Genomic DNA, 22,294 nt, shown 5'->3' on the forward strand with positions numbered 1-22,294 from the left:
TTGTCCGCCTTGTCATGAATACTCAGTGTTGAGGGATGTATCCATTGTCCTACAATTCTTTGAGTCAAGGCCGAGGTATCAGTGTCTGTCGAGGAAGCAGCTGTCAGCCAAGCTTACCATGCTGCTTTGTCTTGTTTCATGTAAGACAGTGTCTGACGTCCGTGCATTGGATTTGCCAGGGCGCGCCTTTTCCCCTGAAGGGGTCACTTTTGCCATTTTTAGACGGAACAAAAGCAATACTGATTCAGTTTCTTATCCTGCATTTCCAGAACAATTCTAAGCTGTGCATGGTACAATGTTTGAAGGCGTACGAGGTGAGTAATTCAGAGTTTCGTTCCGATATGAAAGGGAAATTGCTGATCGCCTTGCAGAAACCCTTTTGCGAGTGACCCCGGCTACGCTGGCGAGACGGGTGCGTTGGATTATGGGCGAAGCAGGCATTGATGTGTCCATGTTTGGGGTTCATTCAACACATGGTGCAATAGCTTCAAACTCTTTTGCCTTGGGTTCTACACACTCTGATATTTTGAAAGTGGATGACTGGTCAGCAGAGTCTACATTTAAAACATGTTATTGTAAACCCATTGTTGATGTAGCTTCTGTGGTGGTGGCTAAGCTTTAGCTACTCAAAACAAGATCTGACACGGGCATGCTACGCTGAGGGACGCTATTTCAGACGTTTATCACTATCCCTGCTCCTATGCCCTGGATGCTGACTGCGATTCTTTCATCCTTTCCCTGAGCGTTTCCTTGCATCAGCGCCTCTGAATTAAACCGGACTCACGATTGGATTGCTTTTGGTAACCTCAAGACAGAGTTTTGCTTCCATTAATATACGTGGAGGACCTATCTTTCTCTTCTTCTTCTATATAAGTCACACTTACCCGAATTTGAGTCTTCCCCTTCTTTTGTTTAGATTCCTGCATTACTATTTAGGTTTCCTATAGAGATAAGTATTCTACTTTAATCCTAGTCTTTTGTTCTGTGAACCTGAGGTCCTTCTAGTCGGTCTCCAGATTTTGGCTCGTCCCACAGCCACGCCTTTGGATCTCTTTGCCCTGAGGAAGGTGAGACCCGCACCGGGTCGATCAACGAAACGCACATCAGCCTTGTTTCTTCTTTGTAGACCACATCTAATTCATGATTTATACTCTTGGTTCTCATCCTAATTCTAATGTATCTTGAGGACCCTGGATATATTTGGTGTCACTTAAATGTTGGAGTATTCATGTATTCATCTGTTTTTAGATTATTTTCATTGTCATCTTTATCTGTTACAATTGGTCCATCTGTTCTTATCTCCTGTATTGTTGGTATGAGTATGATTGAAGTCCTGATTTTCAGGAAGTGTTGGTACGTGAGAGTACGAATCTGTTGGTATGAAATTGTTGGTGTGAATGTGTGAGTGTGGTGTGGGATGTTATATACGTTCATTTTATTTATTTATTTTATTTATTTTCGAGATTTTTATTGCGCAAACAAATACCCGAAGGTGTCTCGGCGCATGTGGCGGATAGAGAGACCGAGCAGCAGGCTTACTGGTTGAACAACCATGTCTTTAAGAGCCTACGAAAGCTCATCAGATTGGGGGCAGTTTTTTTGGTGAGTGGCAGAAGGTTCCAAAGTTTGGGTGTGGCAACCAAGAAGCGCCTGTCTCCCCAGGTTGCCGTTCTCGTGCGAGGTACCGGAAGCAGGCAGGTGTTGGCGGATCTCAGCTGTCTCTTGAGGCTATACAACTGGAACGCTTCAATCAGAAACTTTGGACCGACGCCATGCACTGCCTTGTAGGCGATGCAGAGGGCCTTGAATTTAATACGGCCCTCTACTCTTAGCCAAAGCAGGTGACAAATAAGATGTTAATGAATTACCAATAAATGTTGATATGTTTCTAATTTTTGCGTTGTGACAAGCCTTTGTCTTTTTGGCCAGCTCCCTGGGTGTATGTATATTAGCGACTTACAGCGCATGTTAAGTATTATGGTAGACAAATTTTGTTTTGAGTAGCCTGCTTTTTTCCCCCTAATTTTTCTCTGGCCTATTCGCCTCAGGGGCCCCCTCTGATTGGGTGGCTAAGCTTTAAACAAGCATAATTGGAGCATCCAGTCCTGACATAGAATTCAAAGTTTGAAAACATTTGTGACAAGAATTTTCAATTCTATTAAGGACACAAGGCGAGGATTATCCCACCCAATGTATAATGTGTTGTACAGCTATTGTATGTAATGGATCAGTTTCCTAATATTACCTCCCTAATTTAATTGTCCTGGTTTGGTGACATGTTGGTGAAATCAGTTTTACGGCTTGCTTTTCCCTTTTTCAGGTTTGGATGGAAAATGATCGCTGGAGTGGCGGCACTTCCTGGGCTATGGGCCCCTGGTTTGGTGAAGACATGTTTCTTCATGGAGAGGTCAGATCGACTTCCGGATGTTCTTTTTTATTTATTTATTTAATGCGATTTTCTATAGCGCGAACATTACCCGAAGGTGTCAGAGCGCTTTACAAAAGAACCAGTTGCGATACATAAGGACTTAGGATTATATGAGTTACATAAAAGATACAAACAGGAAAAAAGTTGTAAGTGTACAAGTTGTAAAGTCACACAGGGAAGAGATACAAATAGAAAAAAATGCAAATGTACAAGTTGTAAAGTCACTCAAGGAAGAGATACAAATGGATAAACTCTAAGAATCAGATAGGGATGGTAGTGAGTACAAAGGTCTACTACATATACTAGTGGTTAGAGTTATCTCTATATACATATATATATACAAATAGCAGATTTTCTCAGGATTCCATTTTACCAGCGATTCGGCTTGGACAAGTATATATCACATATTTACAGAGTGAAAAGAGAAATAAAAAAAATAAAAAATTAAAATAAAAAGGGGTAGAGCGGTATGTGGGGGAGAAGAGTTGGAGGCTGAGATTGGTGAGAGGAGAGAGGGGGACCTGAGGGGGAGAAGGAGATAAGACAGTCCAGCGTAAGAGAAATGTCTATAGGTCAGCAGGATGGAATCCAAGGGACCAAAGAAAAGGACAAGAATCAACAAAATGGCGGACCCAGGTCATGGGCATCGATGGAAACCATCTCAACATGGCAAGATGCACCCAGGGCAAGAGCGACAACAGGAGAGGGTCCCAAAATGGCGGGGCGCACTTGAGTTCCAGTCCAAAAGTTACGAGGGCCAAGTCCAAAGAAAACCAGGGAGCCGACCCAATGGAGGAAGAACATGAGGGGAAAAGGAGCCAGACAGTCAAAAGGAGGAGCATCTTCAGTATTTGCACCTCCTTTCACCACTGCTGCACACACATGATCCCTGGTCTAAATGCTCCCACGCTCCTGTACTGGGCACCACAGTCCACCTGTCATTAGCTGGAGGGTTGTTAAAACAAATCCCCAGGTCTCCACCCAGCTTTCATGCTCGACAAAAAGATTATGTCGATCTTGGCTCTCCCAGGGGGGCGTTTCCCGTTGGTGGAGTTATGAAGAAGACCCACATTGGGTCTTACCTTGACTGTACTTGAGAAAGGGCTTCCTGTTGTTACAGGATCCTGATTCTGGATGTTTCTATCGTTGGATAATTTTTAATTGCATGAACTGTTTTTCTGAGATCTTTACAAAGAGGATACGTTTATGTGAGAAAGGTGTTATATAGGGCACCTACTCTATGGTTGGTCACGTGTTTATAGAGTATCATCATGGGATATTTAGTGTTTTTTTCAAAGTTTATTGTGATTGGCTGCTGAAAAATAAAGTGGTTAAGAATAGAGAAGCATAACCCTTGCCTCCCAGTCTTTTAAAGAATTGAAAATTCAAGTCACAAATGTTTGCAAATTTTGAATTCTAGAGGGCCGCTTGGAATGGTGCAGGAAATACTGCAAAAATTATTTTTCTCTAATCAACTTTTGAAGCAAGCGCTGTAGTCTATCTTCCATTTCTATGCTAACTTCAATCAATGGGAGAGGATGAGGAGTTAAGGCCAGTGTTGCCGACTTTGAGATTACGGAACCGGTTGGGTTCGACTATCTACCGTGGCTCAAAATTCTCCGATTCCAAAATTCTAAACGTCCCCTTGCGTAAAAAAGTGAATGTGACATTGTGTAATGTAAATGCTCATGTGATGGGTCTCAATACCTTCGGGTTGAGTTCGCGTTATCTAAAATTACATACAACAACAACAAAATCTTCCAATCGATCCTCGTCGGCTTCCGTGGGTCAGCTAGTCAACTCCCTTCACACAGACAGAGCGCATGCGCAGTGGGGGAAGGTTTACACGCTTACCCAACGGCTGAAGCTTCGTGATTGCTACTGCCGAGAGCTGAGCTCTCAGCGCAACTGGTGTGGCTCCCCTCACTCCTCTCCCCCACTGGCTCCGGCAGCCAGTGGATCCCTGAGCCCCTCTACAGGATAGAGAGCGAGGAGGAGGAGGTGGTGGCTGCGAAGATGGCGTCTGCCCTGGAGCAGTTCGTGAATAGCGTCCGGCAGTTATCTTCTCAAGGTAAAAGAAGAATCTCTTTCCCTACCCTTGTGCGCGACCCTTTCCTGCATTCCTTTCCTTCATTCCTTTCCTTGTGTGCGCGTGAAGGAGTGAGAGAACCTCTTCTGTTCGAGAGACCCAGGCAGCTAGAAAACATAATGCGCATGCCTTAAAACCTGTTGTCCTGCTTTGCGGCCATTCCACAGTCAGGCGAAATGTCATTGCTATATAAATGTTTTGTAGACGATCCCACCGGTTTGTTACATTTTGATGCGGTATTGACATTTCGCCTGACCACAACATGGTTGCTTCATTGGACAAGGCCCCGCCCATTCACGCTCTTTGAGGTTTCTATGTTTGAGCTGTTGACAGTAAGTTTTGGCCGGGCCCCCCTACTCTCCTGTTACCCACAGATTGATTGCTGTAGTGATTGATAGCCGTACTTTCTTTTTGATTGCCAATAGACAGACGTGTTCGTTTTATGGGTAGAATAGCCCTGGTCGGCATGGTCACCTCACAAAACATATACAAATCTTAAATAGGCAGATTTGTTTTTATTTTGCATACACGTTTGCAGTGTTGTGGTGGATGGTGAGGTTTTTTAGGTTAGGCAACGTACCCCATATCATGTGTTATATTGATGTTTATATACAGCTTCCCCACATACTGCGAGGTCAAATGTGTACTTAAGGTGAAACGGGAATCTTCGCTGTATGTCATTTACATACTGCTTGCTTCTCTGCCGTTATGCGTTCCATTTTGTGTTAAATTACTGGTTGCCCAACTTGGAGGATGTAAGGGTGTTGATTGTAGTTTAGCCTTTATGGGACATATTGGGTGAGCTTTTAAGGCGTTGTGTAAGTATGGTGCTCCTAATACATGGCGCATAATCCTGGCTAGTTACAAAGTGTGAACATTTACGCAGCTTTGTAGTTACCGTCCGTATTTGTTAATGGACTGCATGATGGGTAGTGATCGCTGTCGTTTTTTTCATCTGTGGGGTTCACCAGGGTAAGCAGTTTATGGAATCCATCCAGCGGTGACAGTGGCCCGACCTAACTAGGACAGTGCTAAACTACTAGAGCGAACTACAGACGTCCACACAATGGCAACATTGGAGGCGTTGTTAAACAATCAGGCAGCGATATAGGGAGTCCGCCCAGGAAAAACCAGAGACCAACTCCATTGGGTCAGTGTCAAGCAACAGATAGTGATACATAGTCTGCTGGGGATTTTTAGGGGAACAACCACATTTGAAGCACTGTTAAGTAACCAGGGAGAACTAGATTGGTTTTACCCAGTTGCAGCCGTGAACCAAAACCACTGTATCGACTATTCAGAACACAGGAACTACTTTATGGAGCTATAAATGAGTACATCAGTGAGATGTGATGGTTATATGATTGCTTAACTTTGGGTTAAAGCCCACATGTGAGCATTAGGGCGTGATGTAAGTTATTGACAAACATTGCAGTCTATTGTGTCCTCCATAGTATCGGATCATAAGCCTACACGAGTGGGCGTTACTAATCAACTGAGACGCTGCCTATTTTCTCACTATCCATTGATTGATTCTCTTATGAGTCCCGTCATCTTTCCCATGACTCGCAGTCCGGGTTAAGATCCGTTTATGGCACTGAGACTACCCTTCTTGAGGTTTCTGAGACCATTTGCGAATGCGTGGATGCAGGTAAAGCAGCAATGTTGGTGCTTTTTGACCTGTCCTCGGCATACAACACGGTCTCTCATGCCATCTTGCTTGAGAGACTCTACAGCAGAGGTCTTCAAACTTTTTGATGCCGAGACCCCCTTGTTAAACCTTTTTTAGGCGTAAGGACCCCCTTCCAACAAAAGTTTCTAGAAACTGGTACTCCTCATCATCAACAACTATCGACAACCATAAATGCGCCTGTTAGACCTCATCACATCACATCACATCCATCCATCGTTCATCCACCCACACTTTCACACATTCATCCTTCCATCCTTCATCCATCCACCCTTCCTTCCATCCATCTATCCTTCACCCGTTTACCCTTCCATCCATAAATCAATCCTTCATCCATCCACCCTTTCATCCTTCCATCCATACAGCCATCTTTCATCCACCCACCCTTTTATCTATCCATCCATCCTTCATCCACTCACCTTTTCACACATCCATCCTTCATCCATGCAACCTTTTATCCATCCATACATCCATCCTTCATCCATCCACCCTTTCATCCATCCACTCATCATTCATCCACCCACCTTTTCACACATCCATCCTTCATACGTGCAACCTTCTATCCATACATGCATCCTTCATCCATCCTTCCTTCATCCATCCTCCCTTTCATCCATCCATCCACTCATCATTCAGCCACCCACCTTTTCACACATCCATCCATCCACCCTTTTATTCGTCCACCCTTTCATCCTTCCTTCCATCCGTCAATCCATACATCCATCCACCCTTTCATCCATCCACCCTTTCATCCATCCATCATTTATTCACCCACCTTTTCTGTGCATCTCTTATGGGGGTGGTCAGTATATCTCTGTGTCTTCCTTCTTCTTCCTCTCTCATGGAGGGCATCTCTGTGCCTCCCTGCTGGTGGGGGGGGGGGGGTGGGGGTGGCAGACAGGCTGTAACAACATCTCACCATGAAGAACAGACTCTCAGGCACATTTCTCCAGCGCAGGGACCAGGTATTAGGGCTCGTGGGACTTGAACCAATGAGGACCTTTCACGTGCTTTACTGGCGGGACCCACAGCTCCAGGCGCCCAACGCCCATTGAACTCAAAGGACTACAGCCTCCTCCCCCAGCCCCCCCGCCCCTCCCCTCGTGTATGTGAGCCCGGCTGAAACAGCTTCACTGGACACACACAAAGCCACACCTGAGTACTTCACAGGTCTTTAATAGACCTTTTACTTGTCAATGAGGCTTTGATGTTTTTCACCCCTCGGTGTGAATTAGGCCTCCGCCGTGAGCATCCTCAATCAGCCTGACGCCACTACGACAAACTGACAGAATCTGTTCTGCGACCCCCTTCCCAGGACTCCATGACCCCCTGGGGGTCGCGCCCCACAGATTGAAGACCTCTGCTCTACAGTCTCTGGATTCAGGGCATCCCTCTGTCCTGGATTCGATCCTACCTAAGTGGCCACACTCAACAAGTCTCCATTCAGCCATTTGCTTCCGAGGAGAAACCCCTGAGTTGTGGAGTCCCTCAGGGCTCTGCTCTGAGCCCACTAACTTTTAATGTACATCTCTCTCCCCTGGCCACTTTGGAAGAATCCTGCGGAGTCAGAGTGGTCTCCTATGCTGACGAGACACAATTGGTGTTTTCATTTAAAGATAACTCTGAAGCAGGTTTTTCCAATTTCAGACGCTGTCTGTTTAACATCTCCTCCTGGATGTCATTTATATCTCTCTCCCCTGGCCACTTTGGTAGAATCCTGTGGAGTCAGAGTGATCTCTTATGCTGACGACACATAATTGGTGTTTTCATTTAAAGATCACTCTGAAGCAGCTTTTTCCAATTTCATACGCTGTCTGTGTAACATCTTCTCCAGGATGTCATTAAACATGCACAGGCTCAACTTAGACAAAACCGAGGTGTTGTTCTTTAATCAAAAAAATCCCCTTCTGCCACTACGGTGGTGGCCATCTGAGTTGAATCCCCCTCCCCCTCCGGAACCTGTGGACTCAGCTAGAAATCTTGGATTTCGGTTTGGCAATGAGTTATCCTTCAAATCTTAAATAAACCAGGTCTCCTCTGATTGTTTTGGATCTCGTCGGATCATTATTCATGCCCTGATCACCTCACATCTAGACTATGCAAATAGTCTGTACGCAGGGGCTCCAGCCTACCTAAACAGATACCTTGCAGATTGTTCAGAATGCGACTGCAAGGCTGATCTGTAACATCCCATATCACCACTTGATTTCACCCCACCTGAAGAAGCTCCACTGGCTTCCAGTGATGAAACGTAACCAGTTTAAGTCGCTGAGTTTTTGCTTTTAGAGCAATTCAGGGTCGGGCTGCAGCCTACCTTAGAGTGCGACTTAGGCATTGTCAATCCAACCACTCACTTAGATCGGACCATCTCCGCCTCTTGATGACTCCCCGTTTCTGCCTTTCCAGAATGAGTGGCAGAGCTTTTGCAGTGATTACTGCCAAAACCTGGAATAACCTGCCACTGTCCCTGCGTATGGCTAAATCTGAAACAATTTTTCGACATATCCTGAAGACCTGGCTTTTTTCAACCCTTAGCCTTTTATTGAAACCTGCAACTGCCGCCTGTCGTTGCGCTGGGACACCCCCCTGAGCGCTTTATATGTTTAAAAAAACAAAACAAAAAAAAATGGGGTGCGGAATAGGAGGGTCAAGCCAGAATATAAAATGTGATATCCTGAGTTTGTCTTCCTGTTGATTGACAGTTACTCCAAAACTGTGTGAGGTGAAGGAAGTATTACCTAAAGTATACTGGGCTTCAGCTACCATTGGGTGGCATGCTTCATCACTGCGATCGTTACTCACCTGCATATAGTGTCACATAACATAAATAGGCTCACCTTGATAATATGCAAGTGCTTTTTGTGGGGAAAGTGTGATGTGATTTCCAGTTAACACCTTAGCTGCGTGTAAACATTTCTCCCCAGTGCTGCGCTGTCCATTAGAACTAGTGCTGAATGGACGTTCAATGGTCGTGCGCAGCACTGGGGAGGTAGCGCTGCTGACGACCATTGGCCGTCAGCAGCACTTAAGGGGCTAAGTGTTGAAAGAGGCCCTTTATAAAGGTGACTTAAATTCTAAGAGCACACTACCTCTAACCTTGATAATGGAGGGAATGTGGAGGGAACAAAATTAAAGTGAAATAAAATTACCTCATTGTAGGCCAAGTAATTGATTTATTGGGGGTCACACAAAGGTAACTTAAAGCAGGGAATCTATTCACCCTATGTAGTCCCTTTAATGAAGTGTAAAATGAAAAAAAATTGTATATCGGCAGAATGTGAATTTACCTAGCTAGAGCGAAGAGAAGTTTAATTCTGTCATGTACAAGGAGATGAGGTTTGTTTGATTTTCAACTTTCTTTTTCTGCTGATGGCAATCAGCATCACAAATGTTATTAATTTAATTTATTTAAAAAAATAAAACATGTCCCGGTAGGTCCTGGTAAAGTCTTAATTACTGATTTCTTTCATTTCACATTCTGTATGATTTCTTTCATTTCACATTCTGTATTAGTTCCATCCATCCCTCTTTTTTCAATCTAGTTCTTTTTTTGCTTCACAAGTGCCATAAAGACTCTAAATTGCCCGCTTTGTTGAAGCAGATATGTTTGTACTTTATACTTAAATTCCAAACCTGCAACATCAAATATTGTAATAATTCATTTGCAGGGCTTCAAAAGCTGTATTTACTAACTATGTTATAGCATTAAAAATATCAAATTGGCAAGAAAACATTAAATTGCTATACATTTTTCGATGGTTAATGCAGCATTACTAAACATTATTTTTGCTATAGTTAGTACAGCATATACAGAGAAGCAAATTAATTTTCACCTCAGATGGGATATAACCCTTGCTTTGTTGTCATTATTAGAATTGAAACTTTCCTAAACCTAAGTAAATTTAGAGGCCCTCCCTCTGCCCCATTTACAGGCAATTCGCTTCTTAGCAAGGAGAAGCACCAGGGAAATATATCACAGTATCTTCGCAAGTGGTGGTTCAGTGTATCTCAGGAGTGCAGTAAGGGGATCTTCCAGAACGTGTGTCCCTGTCATTTGATCTAAGGCCAGCATAACTTCTCCTCAGTACTGGCAAACAGGCGTGCAGTCCCAAGCCAAGTGCCTGATATCAGCTCCCTCCTCCCCATATCTATCGGATTGATCATTCTCACTCAAGTGAAGGCGATGTAAACGTGCTGGCGTATAGTACAAACGGTGTGAATATTTGTAGTGTTTGATGCGCAGTCTGCTACTGGCGGAGATTTCCCCAGTGTCGACAGCAAAAGGACCATTGTTCGTCAGTGAGTGGATGTCCCAACTTGCCTTCCCATTTGTGCTTAGCTGGTGGGAGATCGCCCAACAAGTGAATAAATTCTATTAGGTAAAACCGAGAACTCAAGGGGAGAGCTGAGCAAGAGGTTTAGCTTGGATCTAAAAGCCAAAGCAGAAGTCGAGCCTACAAATAATGTTAAACGACCCTTGAAAAATATAATTTTTTTCCAGAAAGAGGGAGTCCAGTCCCTTCCAAGCACACTGCTGACTGTTTTAGGTTTAAAGTATTTTATTCAGCACCACATACAAGGACAAACATACATCATCATGGAGCGACTAGTTAGGGCAGGCAAAGCCTCATCCCCGGCGAAGAACTATCAGGTGCAGTTCGTGTGTGCTAGTCCATTACAGCAGTGCATAGTATGCATTGTCGCTGTATGAGATGACATGTCCATTGCACACACCCCAACTACCCAACTCCCCGGCCCGACACCCCCCCCCCCTCGTCCAGTGCACAGTCCCTATCCAAAAAGTACACCAAAGCCACCTCCTACAGGGAAAGCGAGTCTCTCATCAATTCACGGGGCTGGCGTTGCTGGGCTCATGAGCCGCAGTAGGCGGAGGTATTTGGGACAGGTAAGTTCTTTAAATTCTGAAAGCAGTAAGGAATGAAATGGTTGCCAAAACTTAATTCAACCGCCAACACGTGTCCTCCTTGCTACAGTCAAATTTGTGAACCCGCTCTGGTGTATAGTACCAATAGGTGGAGACCTTAGTCAGTGTGTCAGTGAGACCCATGTGGTATGCTGAATGCCTCGCTCTATAGGATATGTGCTCCCATTCTTTAGGGTTCAATGTCCTTCCCAGCTCCCGCTCCCAGCGTTCTCTCCCCGGATTATAGAGGTGTGTAGAAGGCGGTTGTAGCAATCTATAGAGATCCGTAATCAATTTCGAATCCGATGTACGCGACAGTAGCCATTTTTCATACGGTAGGAGAAGCCTATCGGACGTCTCTCGCACCTGTGGTTGAAGAGCCCAGTGGCGAGCTTGCATATAGCGGTGCCTCTCGGTCTCAGGGAGGGAAAACTCTTGGTGGAACTGCGGGAAGGGGACAACCCCCTCTGGGCCATACATGTGACACAGGGCTCTACACCCCGCCTGCCTCCAGTGTGTGAATGCTCCCTTTTCCATTCCTGGGGTAAAGTCCGGATTGTCCACCAACGGTGTGAGTGGCGACGGGAACGAGGTGAGGCCATACGCAATGCTAGTGGCATCCCAGACCCGCAGGGGCACTCTTGTAACAAAAAGTTTTTGGGTCGGTGAGTCCGGCGCAGAAACGGGATTTCCTGCAGGGGTCTGCCCGTCACCGCCTGGTCCTGGAAGAGCCAGTGCTTATCGGACTCCCACTTACTCCATTCCGCTAGATAACGCAACTGCGCTGCTTGGAAATATTTACGGAAATCAGGTATTCCCAAACCTCCCGCTTCAGGGGCCAACAGGGAGAGGGCCCTGTACATCCTGGGCTTTTTCCCCTGTCATATAAAGCGCAAGACATCCGTCTGGAGTTGCGGGATCCACCCGACCGGTGGTTGGAGCGGTAGGGCCCGGAACAAATAAAGCACCTGAGGCAGGACCGTCATTTTAACGGCGGCTATCCTGCCCAACCAGGAGAGGGGGCCGCGGTTCCATCGGCCCAATTCCTCCCTGATCTTTGCACCCAGGGCCGTGTAGTTGGCCGATAACATGGCCAGTTAAGTGGGGGCTATCTGGATCCCCAGATAGGGTACCGCCTCTGATGACCAAAGCATGGGAAATTGGTTCTGTAGGTGGGCCCTAGTGGCCGGCTCAAGGGAGATATCCAGAGCAACCGACTTTCCCATGTTCATTTTAAACCCTGCAACCGCGCCAAAGGAGGCCAGCTCCCCGATGCAGGCCGGCAGGGCCGTTCGGGCTCGTCAAGCGACAAGATGACATAGTCAGCGTAGAGGCTTATAGCGCGTGTGAACCCTCCCATCCGCACCCCCGGATTGTCGCGGACCCGTTGGGCGAACGGCTCCATATAAAGCGCGAAGAGTAAGGGCGAGAACGGGCGTCCCTGCCTAGTGCCTCTTTCGATGTTAAAGTCCCTAGAGTTATACCCATTCACGCGAACCACAGCGGTCGGTTGTCTGTAGCAATTAAGGATCATGGAGCGGAACTTATCCCCTATGCCCGCCTTCACCAGAACTCGTTCCAGGTAAGGCCAGTGCACCCGGTCGAACGCCTTCTCCGCGTCCACCGCCAGCATCATTCTTTCCCCCGGAATCCGGGAGGCTTTCTCTAGCAGGTGGACGATTCGTTTCGTGTTGTCAACCGTCTGCCTCCCCGGGACAAAGCCAGCCTGATCAGGATCTATGAGACCGGGTAAGTGAGGGGCTAGCCGGGCGGCCAGGATTCCTGTGTATAATTTTAAATCGACATTCAGTAGAGATATCAGTCTATAAGATCCACAGTGCTTCGGGTCCTTCCCAGGTTTGGGGATAACTGTAATGGAGGCCCGTAGAAGATCAGGCGGGATGGCTCCCGGTTCAGCAAACGAGTTGAAAAGACGAGTAAGGATAGGGGCCAGCGACGTACAAAGCGTTTTGTAAAAGAGCGAGGTGTATCCATCCGGTCCTGGCGCTTTGCTGTGTTTAAGCCTCGCGATGGCAGAAATCACCTCCTCTATCCTGATATCCCGATTTAGGTGCTCCGCCTGCAGGGGATCCAGGGAGGGCAAGGAGCCCGAATCCAAATAAGCGGCCATGGCCGTCTCATCCGGTAGCTCACTAGTGTAGAGATCCGCGTAAAACCTGCGGAATACGGCTGCAATGTCAGCGTCTTCCGTCTTCACCATCCCCGTAGGGTCAGAGATCTACTTCACCAGCTGACTCTGGCGCGCTACTCGAAGCCTGTTGGCCAGCAATTTGCCACAACGATCCCCCCCCCCTGTGTAAAAGGTATGGCGCAACCCGAGTGCAGCGTACTCCGCTCGGTTCAGGTCCAGGGCCGCCAGGAGCTTTCTCGCTTCCTTGAGCTGCCGCCAAATTCTGGGGGCCCCTGTCCTTCGATGTATCTGTTCGAGCTCGCAGACCCTATTGGTGAGTTCTTCCCTCTTGGCCTGTCGCTCTTTATTTTCGGCAGAGGAGATCGCCAAAAATTTCCCCCGGAGGACTGCTTTCAAGGCTGCCCACTGTGTGGCCCGGGCGGTGTCAGAGTTGTCATTATGAGTTAGATATTCCCGGATCGCGTCCTCAATGCGGTCCACCACCACCTTCCTGTGCAACAGGGTGTCGCGGAGGTGCCATGTTCTGGGAGGGCGAGCTGTCAGGGGCAGAAACAACGTAGCATCGACCGGGGCGTGATCCGATAGAGACAACACGCCCATATCCGATCCCGAGACCAGCGCTTGCACCGGAGACGTGACCAAAAGGTGGTCTAGCCTCGCGTACGTCTTGTGTGCGTGGGAATAATATGAATAATCCCTGTCCATGGGGTGCATGTGTCGCCAAAGATCAAGGAGGTCTACCTCCGCTAGCCGCGCCCTACAGCCGGCGGAGAACTCCCTGACCTGCGGGGAGCGCTGCGCCGACCTGTCCGTAGCGGAATCAAAAACCATGTTAAGATCTCCCCCGAGAATAATGTCTATCTTGCGAGGCAGTAATATCTTCAACCGCCGATTGTAGGAAACGTTCCTGCCGTTCATTAGGGCTGTACAAGGACCGATCGTAAAAGTAAGACCCCCAATCCTAAACCGGTATGCCAACAGCCTGCCTTTCTGTTCGGTGAACTTGTGGAGGATCTCCCCTTTAAAATGTCTGGCCACCAGTATCGCCACCCCCGCTGTCTTAGTGGGACAGGAAGAGAAGAATTGTGACAGGAACTTATGGGAGCGCAGTCTGTGTGTGTCCTGTGGCAGCAGGTGCGTCTCCTGAAGGAGACATATGTCCGCACGTGTATTCTCCAGGAGAGAGAGCACTGCCCGCCGCTTGACGGGATTATTCAAACCCCTGACGTTCAGGGTCACAACCTTAAAAGTGTCAGGAGGCATCGGGAAAGATGTGGAAGAAGACGTGAAGACCCCGCTCGGATAAGGCGGAGTGTATAAGCGCCCCTAACGGTACCAGAAGCTGCAAGGCAAAGAAGAGTGTAGGTGTTTGCGCAGCTTCCCCGTCCAGGCAGACCAAGGTGTATGAAAGTCGCCAGAGTATCTAGTAGCTGCACAGTGCACCAGACGACCCTCCCCCCCCCCCTTCCCAACTCCCGGATCCCTTCCCCCCCACCTCCCTCCATCCCTCCATCCCAACTCCCCAACTGTCCCCCAACCCCGACCCGCAACTGAAACCACCCCAACAACCCCCCCCCCCCCCCCCCCCCCCCCCTGCTCCCCCAACTGTTCCCCAGATTCCATTGTCCCAGTCCGGTCCTCAGCGGACAGGTCTGCGGAAAGTTACTCAAGTGGACATCCAGCCACTGCCCGCCACCTCCCCTACCCCGAACCCCCAAACCTGCATTGTCTGAATGGCTGTGTCGATCTCCCCCCGGAGAATATTCAGGCCGTCAGAGCGACTTCAGTAGGCGCCGTCTCTCTAGCCACTTCTTGAACTGCATTGGCCATGTCCGCTCGGATATTGGGTGAGTCTGGACGGGCAAAAGAAGTAGAAGACCTGCGTGCTGGGATCGATTGCCAACCGTCTCTGGTAGCACGCCGTCGACTGGGAGTGGGAGTCGCATCGTCTGTCGCGGTAATGCCAAGTACCCCACAGGTGTCCTGGAGGGAGCGAAGCTGATGCAGAGTCCCGTTCCATCGGAAAATCAAGCGGAAGGGATGGCCCCATGAGTACTGCGTATTGTGATCCCTCAGGATGTCCGTAGCGATTTTGAACCCCTTACGCTTCTGGAGAGTTATTATCGAGAGATCCTGATAGAGAGCAACCTGGTGCCCCCGGAAGCGCAGGGACTGCTGCTGACGTGCTTCACGAATAATTCGCTCCTTCAGGGGAAAGTCCGGTAGAAAAGCCAAGATGTCAGGGGGAGGCGCAGAGGCCCTGCGAGCCGGGCCTACCCTGTGAGCCCTGTCTATTCTGATGACAAAGTCATCCGGCTCTCCCAGTATCTCTCTGAAGAGTTCCCTGAGATACCCAGCAACGTCCTCGCCCTCGTCTCCGGATGGAATTCCCCGGACCCGTATGTTGTTGCGACGGGACTGGTTCTCGAGGTCTTCGTTATGCGATTGGAGGTAGAGTTGCTGATCCCGTAGGCGCAGCACCTCCTGCTGCAGCTGTGCAATCTCCTCGTCCTTGGAGTGACCCGCTTCTTCCATAGTGGCCACTCGCTTGCCAAGACCATCGACCTCTCTTCGCACCTCACGGACCTCCCCCGCGACTTCCTGCTTTAGCGTTTGGAAATCTTCCCTAAGCGAGCTGAAGAGGGATTCGAGGAAGGATCTAGTCACTAGGGGTTCTCCCCCCGCTGCTCCTTGGGAGCTGCTCGAGTGGCCCGGTGAATGTTGCCCCCTTTCTTGACGCACTGGGCCTCTGTTCAACATTTCAGGCAGTGTCCGGTCCCCGTTCCTGTTACCTCTGATGCCTGCCATATCGCCAGTGAGGGAGCGCGCTGTCGCCTTCCAAGCTCCGTAGGTAGCCTTACTCCTGGTACCGGGTGTCTCAAACCCGGCCCGCTGCAGGTCCCGCTGATCAAACCGGTGGCTGGGTGGAGAACCCTTGTGTCGGAGGAGCTCCGGACTAGGCCCGATATCACGTGTGGGCTGTTCCGGTGTTCCAAACCAAAGTCTGTCGTGTCACACGTACCCCCAACCAACTGTGGAGCCTGCTCTGTTCCTCTGATGGACCGTCGACGCCGGAGGGGCCACTGCAAAGGCGATCTCCGCCAGGCTTCACCTCCCACCTCGCGTAGCGATCTGCGCCACACTCTCGGGCCAAGTCTCTTACCCCCAGGTCCTGGCTAGTCGCACTTCCCCAGTCGGCGCGGCAGTCAGCTGCGAAAGTTCTGACTCCAGCCTATCGGCCAGCTGCCGCTGTCGGGAGGAGTCTGCCTCAAAGGAGCCAGCCGCTAGGCCCCAGCCCCGGTCTCATACGGTGGTCTGCGTCGATACTCCGGGTTCCGGTCTTCCTCCTCCGGGCGCTGGGCCTCTGCGCTTCACCACTGGGCGCTGTACTCTGCCGCAGGGGATTCCGCTCCGGCTCCGCGGCAACCTCCGCTTCCTGAAGAAGCGCACTTCAAGAGCGCGTACCGCTAGGCCTCATCCCCGGCCTCGCGTAGTTTCCTGCGTCAGCACTCCGGTTCCCATTCACACACCTCCGGGCATCAGGCATCCGCACTCAGCCTCTCAGAGCCGTGGCCAGCCACAGGGACTCCAACTCCGGACCCCTAACGCGTCTCCGCCACCAGTGAAACTTCGCGTCAGGAGAGTTTGCTGCTGGGCCTCATCCCCGGTCTCGCATGAAGATCCGACCCGGGGGCCTCGGTTAACAGCCTATCGCCACCAAGCACTGGATATATGCACCTCTCCGCGCGGTACTGGGGTCCGCTGAGGCGAGTCCTGCCTCAATACTTCAGCGAGCCGTTCCACCGCAGGACGTCCCCGGGCCGATTCGGGCCTCGTGGCCGCGGCCCGCAGTCTTCTCGCGGAGCCGGCTCAACCTCCGCGCACACTCCTCGGGTTCTCAGGCAGCGGTTCTGAGGGCTACCAGCACCGCTGATATCCTTGCAGGAAGATCTCGCAATCCCTTAGCAGATCCCCGGCCTTTTGGGGGGAGATCTGCAAATAAAGGCGGTAAAGGGGCTCTGGTTCACTGGAGCTCGCAGAGAGTGTGACCGCTCACTCCGCCATCTTGGCCACGCCCCCTGCTGACTGTTTTAAAAAGGTCCAGAGCCTCCCTGTGGACACAGCAGGAAGTAACCCAATATATTGTATGCTTTAAACCCATGCATTCTAACTTTCAACATTAGCAGAAGGTTGAGCAGAAGGTTGACTTCTCATGTGCTATGTTATACAGTCTGCCCTTATGTCTCTCTTGGTTTGAATTTAATACACTCTCCATGAACATTAGTGAAGTTACGTGAATCGGACACATATATACAGCACATATTAAATGCAGTTTGAGATTGACACCAATGGTTGATTTCATAATGTGAATAGATGGCACACTCAAGTAAATCTTAACAGGCAAGGAGAATAGATGAATACAGGATTTACTAGTTGTAGAAAGCTAGCTCTATATATAGTATACCAAAACGAGGAACGCTGTGTAAAGAGTCCAGGCAACCCTTATTGGATTATAGAGGCAAAAAGTAGTGTGGCTGGGCAGTTTTGACTTATCAGTGGGTAGTGCTAAGCTTTTGTTCTTACAGAGGCAAAAAATTAAACGCACATTCAACAATAAATACGAGACCAATTTAGTATTTTTATATATCTTTTGATACCAAGAACTTCGTTATCCGAGAAGAACTTTTTAAAATATTGAATTTCACAGGTAAGTAAACAGTTCACTTAAACGTGTCTTTCCACAGCATTACTTCCCTATGGGAGAAAAGGCATATGTTGTATTCTGTTATTTTCAGTATGTTTCTGGGAGTCTCCTTCGGGCCTTGGGCTAAGGTCCAGAGTACAACCATTATTTACTTGTTACCTTCCCTGGGGCATCTGGGTGCAGAGGTGCTGGTTGGGTTGGTAGTTGTGCTTACTACGCAAGTGGAAAGAAAAGGGGGAGGGACCTAGAACACTGCTGCAGAGGGGCGCTGGGGACAAGTCCGGGAGCTCCCAATGGGGGGCTTGGGTCACAAGGGTCCTGGGAACAAAGGGGCACAGCTTGTTCGCCGGTACTCTCGCTGGAGCACTCAGTGCAGAGTGGAAAGGTGGGTTGGGCTTTGTGCATCCTAGTGCCTTGCAGTTGAGGGTGCAAAATCAGGACAGCTGGCCCAGTCTGGAGGTGGGTCTCTGTGATGCTGACGGCCCTTAGCAGCTTCTCGGTGTAGTGGGAGCCCAGATTGGACTCCCAGGGGCTCTGTTTGCTGCAATGGGTCTGGTACCCCAGGTGTTGGTCCCGTGTGGCTCTAGTTGGTCCTGTGTCCTCCCACTCAGTGCAACTTAGTGGAAACAAAATTGAAAAGGCTGCCACCTACGTATTCAGTATTCAGGGGTCAAAATAGATGCAAATGGCACATTTGCATCCCGGAAATAGGTGATCAAGGGAAAAGTGAAGGCTATCAACTATGCATTTTCATAGGTTACGTACACAACATCCCCAAACAAACACGCCGTTTCACTGCTATAGCGCTGCTGCTAGCTAAACGTGAAATAGCACTGCACTGGGGCAACAAGTTTATTCCCACCACTAAAGCATGGTTGAGTAGCCTAATTTATTGTAACACTAATTGTGAGCTGTTTGCATCAACCGTACCCGGGACATCAAGACCCTAAGATATTTGGGGCCCTCTGGAAAACTATTTGATAGAGTTGGGTTCCGCAAACCCGTCGCAGCCACCTGCAGGGTGGTTCCTACTGGAGTAGGCTGAGCCCCCCTCCCCGCGCACAGAGAACTGGAGATACATTGGGTATGCTCTTCTGTAATACACGAGGCCTATCAAGAAAGAGGACAGATGACCATAATCTCAGCAAGTCATGTATAAATTGTCATTACATAAATATGTATGTTGCTTCATTGATTAATACCTTTCTATTATACTACTGATACTGTATAGATGCATTGTAAATAGGCTTTGTATTGCTACAAATAAGGATGAAAATGGCAAATAACGTTTAAAAAAAAAAAAACCTATGTATTTTCATCATTGGCAAGATCCATCAGAGGTCATAACCTGAAACCCATGGGAGCAGTAATGTAAGCTAAATTGATACTAACCCTCGTGTTCGGTTCAGAGATAATTCTAGGTGCTGAGGCTGCTCTACTTGATAAATTATTGATAAGATCCTTCAAACAAACCTTCTGGCTACCCAGATTGGCCTCGCTTGCGGCCGGAATTTTCATTATCAAAAAACAATCACTTGCCAGGCCTGCAGCATTTCTAAAGCTCTATTACCAACTGCGTGCAGCTGCTGATGACACTTTGGCTAATCAAGTTTGCTCTGAAATCAATCTACAATGGGGGAATGGCGCTTACAAGAAATATCTTGAGAACAGCATCTGGATGCTAGAACTGGGTGATCTATGGAACTCTAAAATATCTGGGCAAGTCTTAAAGAAAATGGTAAATAAGTCAATGAAACTGCAAAGTTTGACTGCAGACAAGTAATGGTTATCCAAACATCGCCATGGGCGGCTGGTGCTGAAATAATGTTCTATCTTACAAGAATCACAACTTCTTGCAGCACCTTATCATCGGAACAGTACCTTATCGGAAAGTTAGTCATTCCAGGCGCTCAATCTTCGTGAGATAAACACATTAGATTTCCTACCAAAATTGAGAACTGCCGGCTATGCCATCAGGGGATCAAGATGCTGCTGCATGTCATATGTATCTGTCCAGTAATGGTCAACCAGCGAAGGAGCCTCTTAAGAAGAGAGTTAATTGATGGGGAATTAGGTCCTGCAGGACCGCACTGGTGGATTTGCTGTACCCAAGAAATCCAATGTTTAACATTTGATTAGTGTAGTTTCTGGCCATCTTTAAAGACAGGATTGGTTCCTAGGTCGGGGGCTGGGTGAATGTGTGTTGGGGGGGCGGGGCTATGAAGAGAATTGATAAGCTCCTAGTAGGTTCTAGGGCCTGTTGGTAACGGTTGCCAGAGAAATTGACATAAGACTCTTCCAACCCAGTCAAGTTATGTAAATAATTGTGAGCGGGTAAATGGACATGCAAGGACAGGCTGCTAGGAAAAGCGAGAACAGCTGCTCCCTATCCGGTCATGCTGTGGCAATAACCGCCTAACAAGCAGTTACTTTTTGCACACTGGCACTTTACCCGCTCTGTAGACCTGCGCATGGACATGTAACTGCATATAGTCTTGAACACAGGCACTTTATCGGTCAAATTACAGCTGGCTGCATAGTAAAGCACAAATACTTTACTCGCACCTTAGACTTACACATGTGCATTTTAACCGCATATAGTCTTGCACACTGGCACTTTATTGGTAGAATTACAGCTGGCTACATAGTAAAGAACATACACACTAACTAATCAGGGAAAAAGCCAGTTTATGACCAATCAAGTTTTGAGTAGTACGAAGGTGCTAAGGTTGGCTCATTCACCCGACGCCTTTCATCATTTGTATGCTAGTATTTTTACTCTTGAATTCATGAAGGGCAGCAAATAATGAGAATGTTTCATATTAAAGGTGAAATGATTGCAGCTGCAGTAAATGTCTCGTATTGTATGGTTTTAGTTATGTTTATAGTTTTAACTGACTGGTAAACGGTCTTATTCATTCACTCAGTGGTAAACGGTCTTATTCATTGACTCAGTGGGTAGACCGATCTGACCTTCAGGAGCACAGGTACCTTTTCCTAGGGGACTGCTGCATCGGGCTGGCCAGGGGACAGCAACTTGCTGAACCAGATGTTGCTTCTTTGGTGCCTGTGGACTTCAGTTGAGTAGCTCCTCTACTCCAAGGGAGATTACTGGCACTTTGCAACGGGCTAGCAAGCTCTAGTGGTTCTTGGAAGATGTTCTGCTGCAGGACAAGTCGATGGTCACGATTGGCGAGACTATTGTAGACAGCAGGGTTTGCACCAAAAATCCACAGCAGTCTTCAGTTCTCACTTTTCTCATGGCTCTTCCTTGTCCTCTTCTTCTAGAGCTGTTGAATCTGAGCTCCTGGTGTCGGGGGTGCCACCTAAATACTCTATTTAGGGGCGGTAAAGGGAGTAACAGGTAGTAGCCGATGAGCTACTTACCCTAAGGGTACCTACACACTCTATATGACCACTTCCTGTGGGAACTGGGCACAACCCTGACTCAGAGTCTAATCCTTCCAAAACCAAGATGATGGAAACCTAAAATTCGTATTCACATCAGGTAGGCCACCTTAGGGGTAGAACTAGCCTGAGGGAGAACACTCCTCCTTACTACCTAATTTTCCTGCCTCTCTTGGTGCCAAAGGGCTTGGGGCAGAGGGTGGCATTTACCCTATCTGGGGGAGCCTTGGGTTACATATCAAAGGCAGCAGAAGCTTTTGAAGCCTCTTTTCTTGATATACCAATCACTTAGCCATCCTGCTTGTAGGAGGAGTAGCCTCCGGTCGGAGTAGGCATTGTTTCTGTCCTCAGAGAGCTCTAGCTCTCACCTGCAGGGGGCCAGAAACCAGTCTGTGGTTGCAGATTAATCTACACCAGTCATCCAGTGGACTAGTAGATGGTAGGTTTTCAGAGGGCACCTCTAAGGTTCCCTCTGGGTGCATGTATTAATACATGACATCACTGGAAGCAGTGTGGGTTTCTTAATACAAGATGTTTGATACCAAACAGCTCTAGTTTGTGAAGCCACATGTAGCCACGTAAATACCAGTACCCAACACATGCTCAAAATGGCGTCCCTGTTCAGTTGCAATATCTAAGAACAGACTTGTACATCACAGGGGAATATCTGCTCATGCAGATGTCGACGCATATAGTATAGTACACCCTGCCTTGGGGCTGTAAGGCCTGCTGTAGGGGTGGCTTACCTATACTGCATCCAGTGTCTGCAGGCATGGCACACAGGATGTGTGCCATGTTGTCTTCACTTTTGTCTGCACCATGACATGCAGCCTGCAATGACAGTTTGCATGTTGGTGCTGAATGGTCCCTTATGGTGGCACAATACACGCTGCAGCCC

At 48.3% G+C, this 22,294-nt stretch overlaps 1 protein-coding gene across 1 annotated transcript in view; it reads left to right on the plus strand.

Moving 5' to 3' along the window:
* Nucleotides 1-3,950: 3,950 nt before the first annotated feature.
* The window catches only part of COPS3 (COP9 signalosome subunit 3), a 142,582-nt gene continuing 124,238 nt past the window's right edge, over nt 3,951-22,294 (plus strand). The window contains exon 1 of the mRNA XM_086940858.1: nt 3,951-4,499. Within this exon, the coding sequence (XP_086796984.1) occupies nt 4,445-4,499 (55 nt within the window). The 5' untranslated portion in view covers nt 3,951-4,444. The remainder of the gene's footprint in view (nt 4,500-22,294) is intronic.

The sequence above is a fragment of the Lissotriton vulgaris genome, chromosome 10 (assembly GCF_964263255.1).
Source record: "Lissotriton vulgaris chromosome 10, aLisVul1.2, whole genome shotgun sequence".
Lineage (NCBI taxonomy): Eukaryota > Metazoa > Chordata > Amphibia > Caudata > Salamandridae > Lissotriton > Lissotriton vulgaris.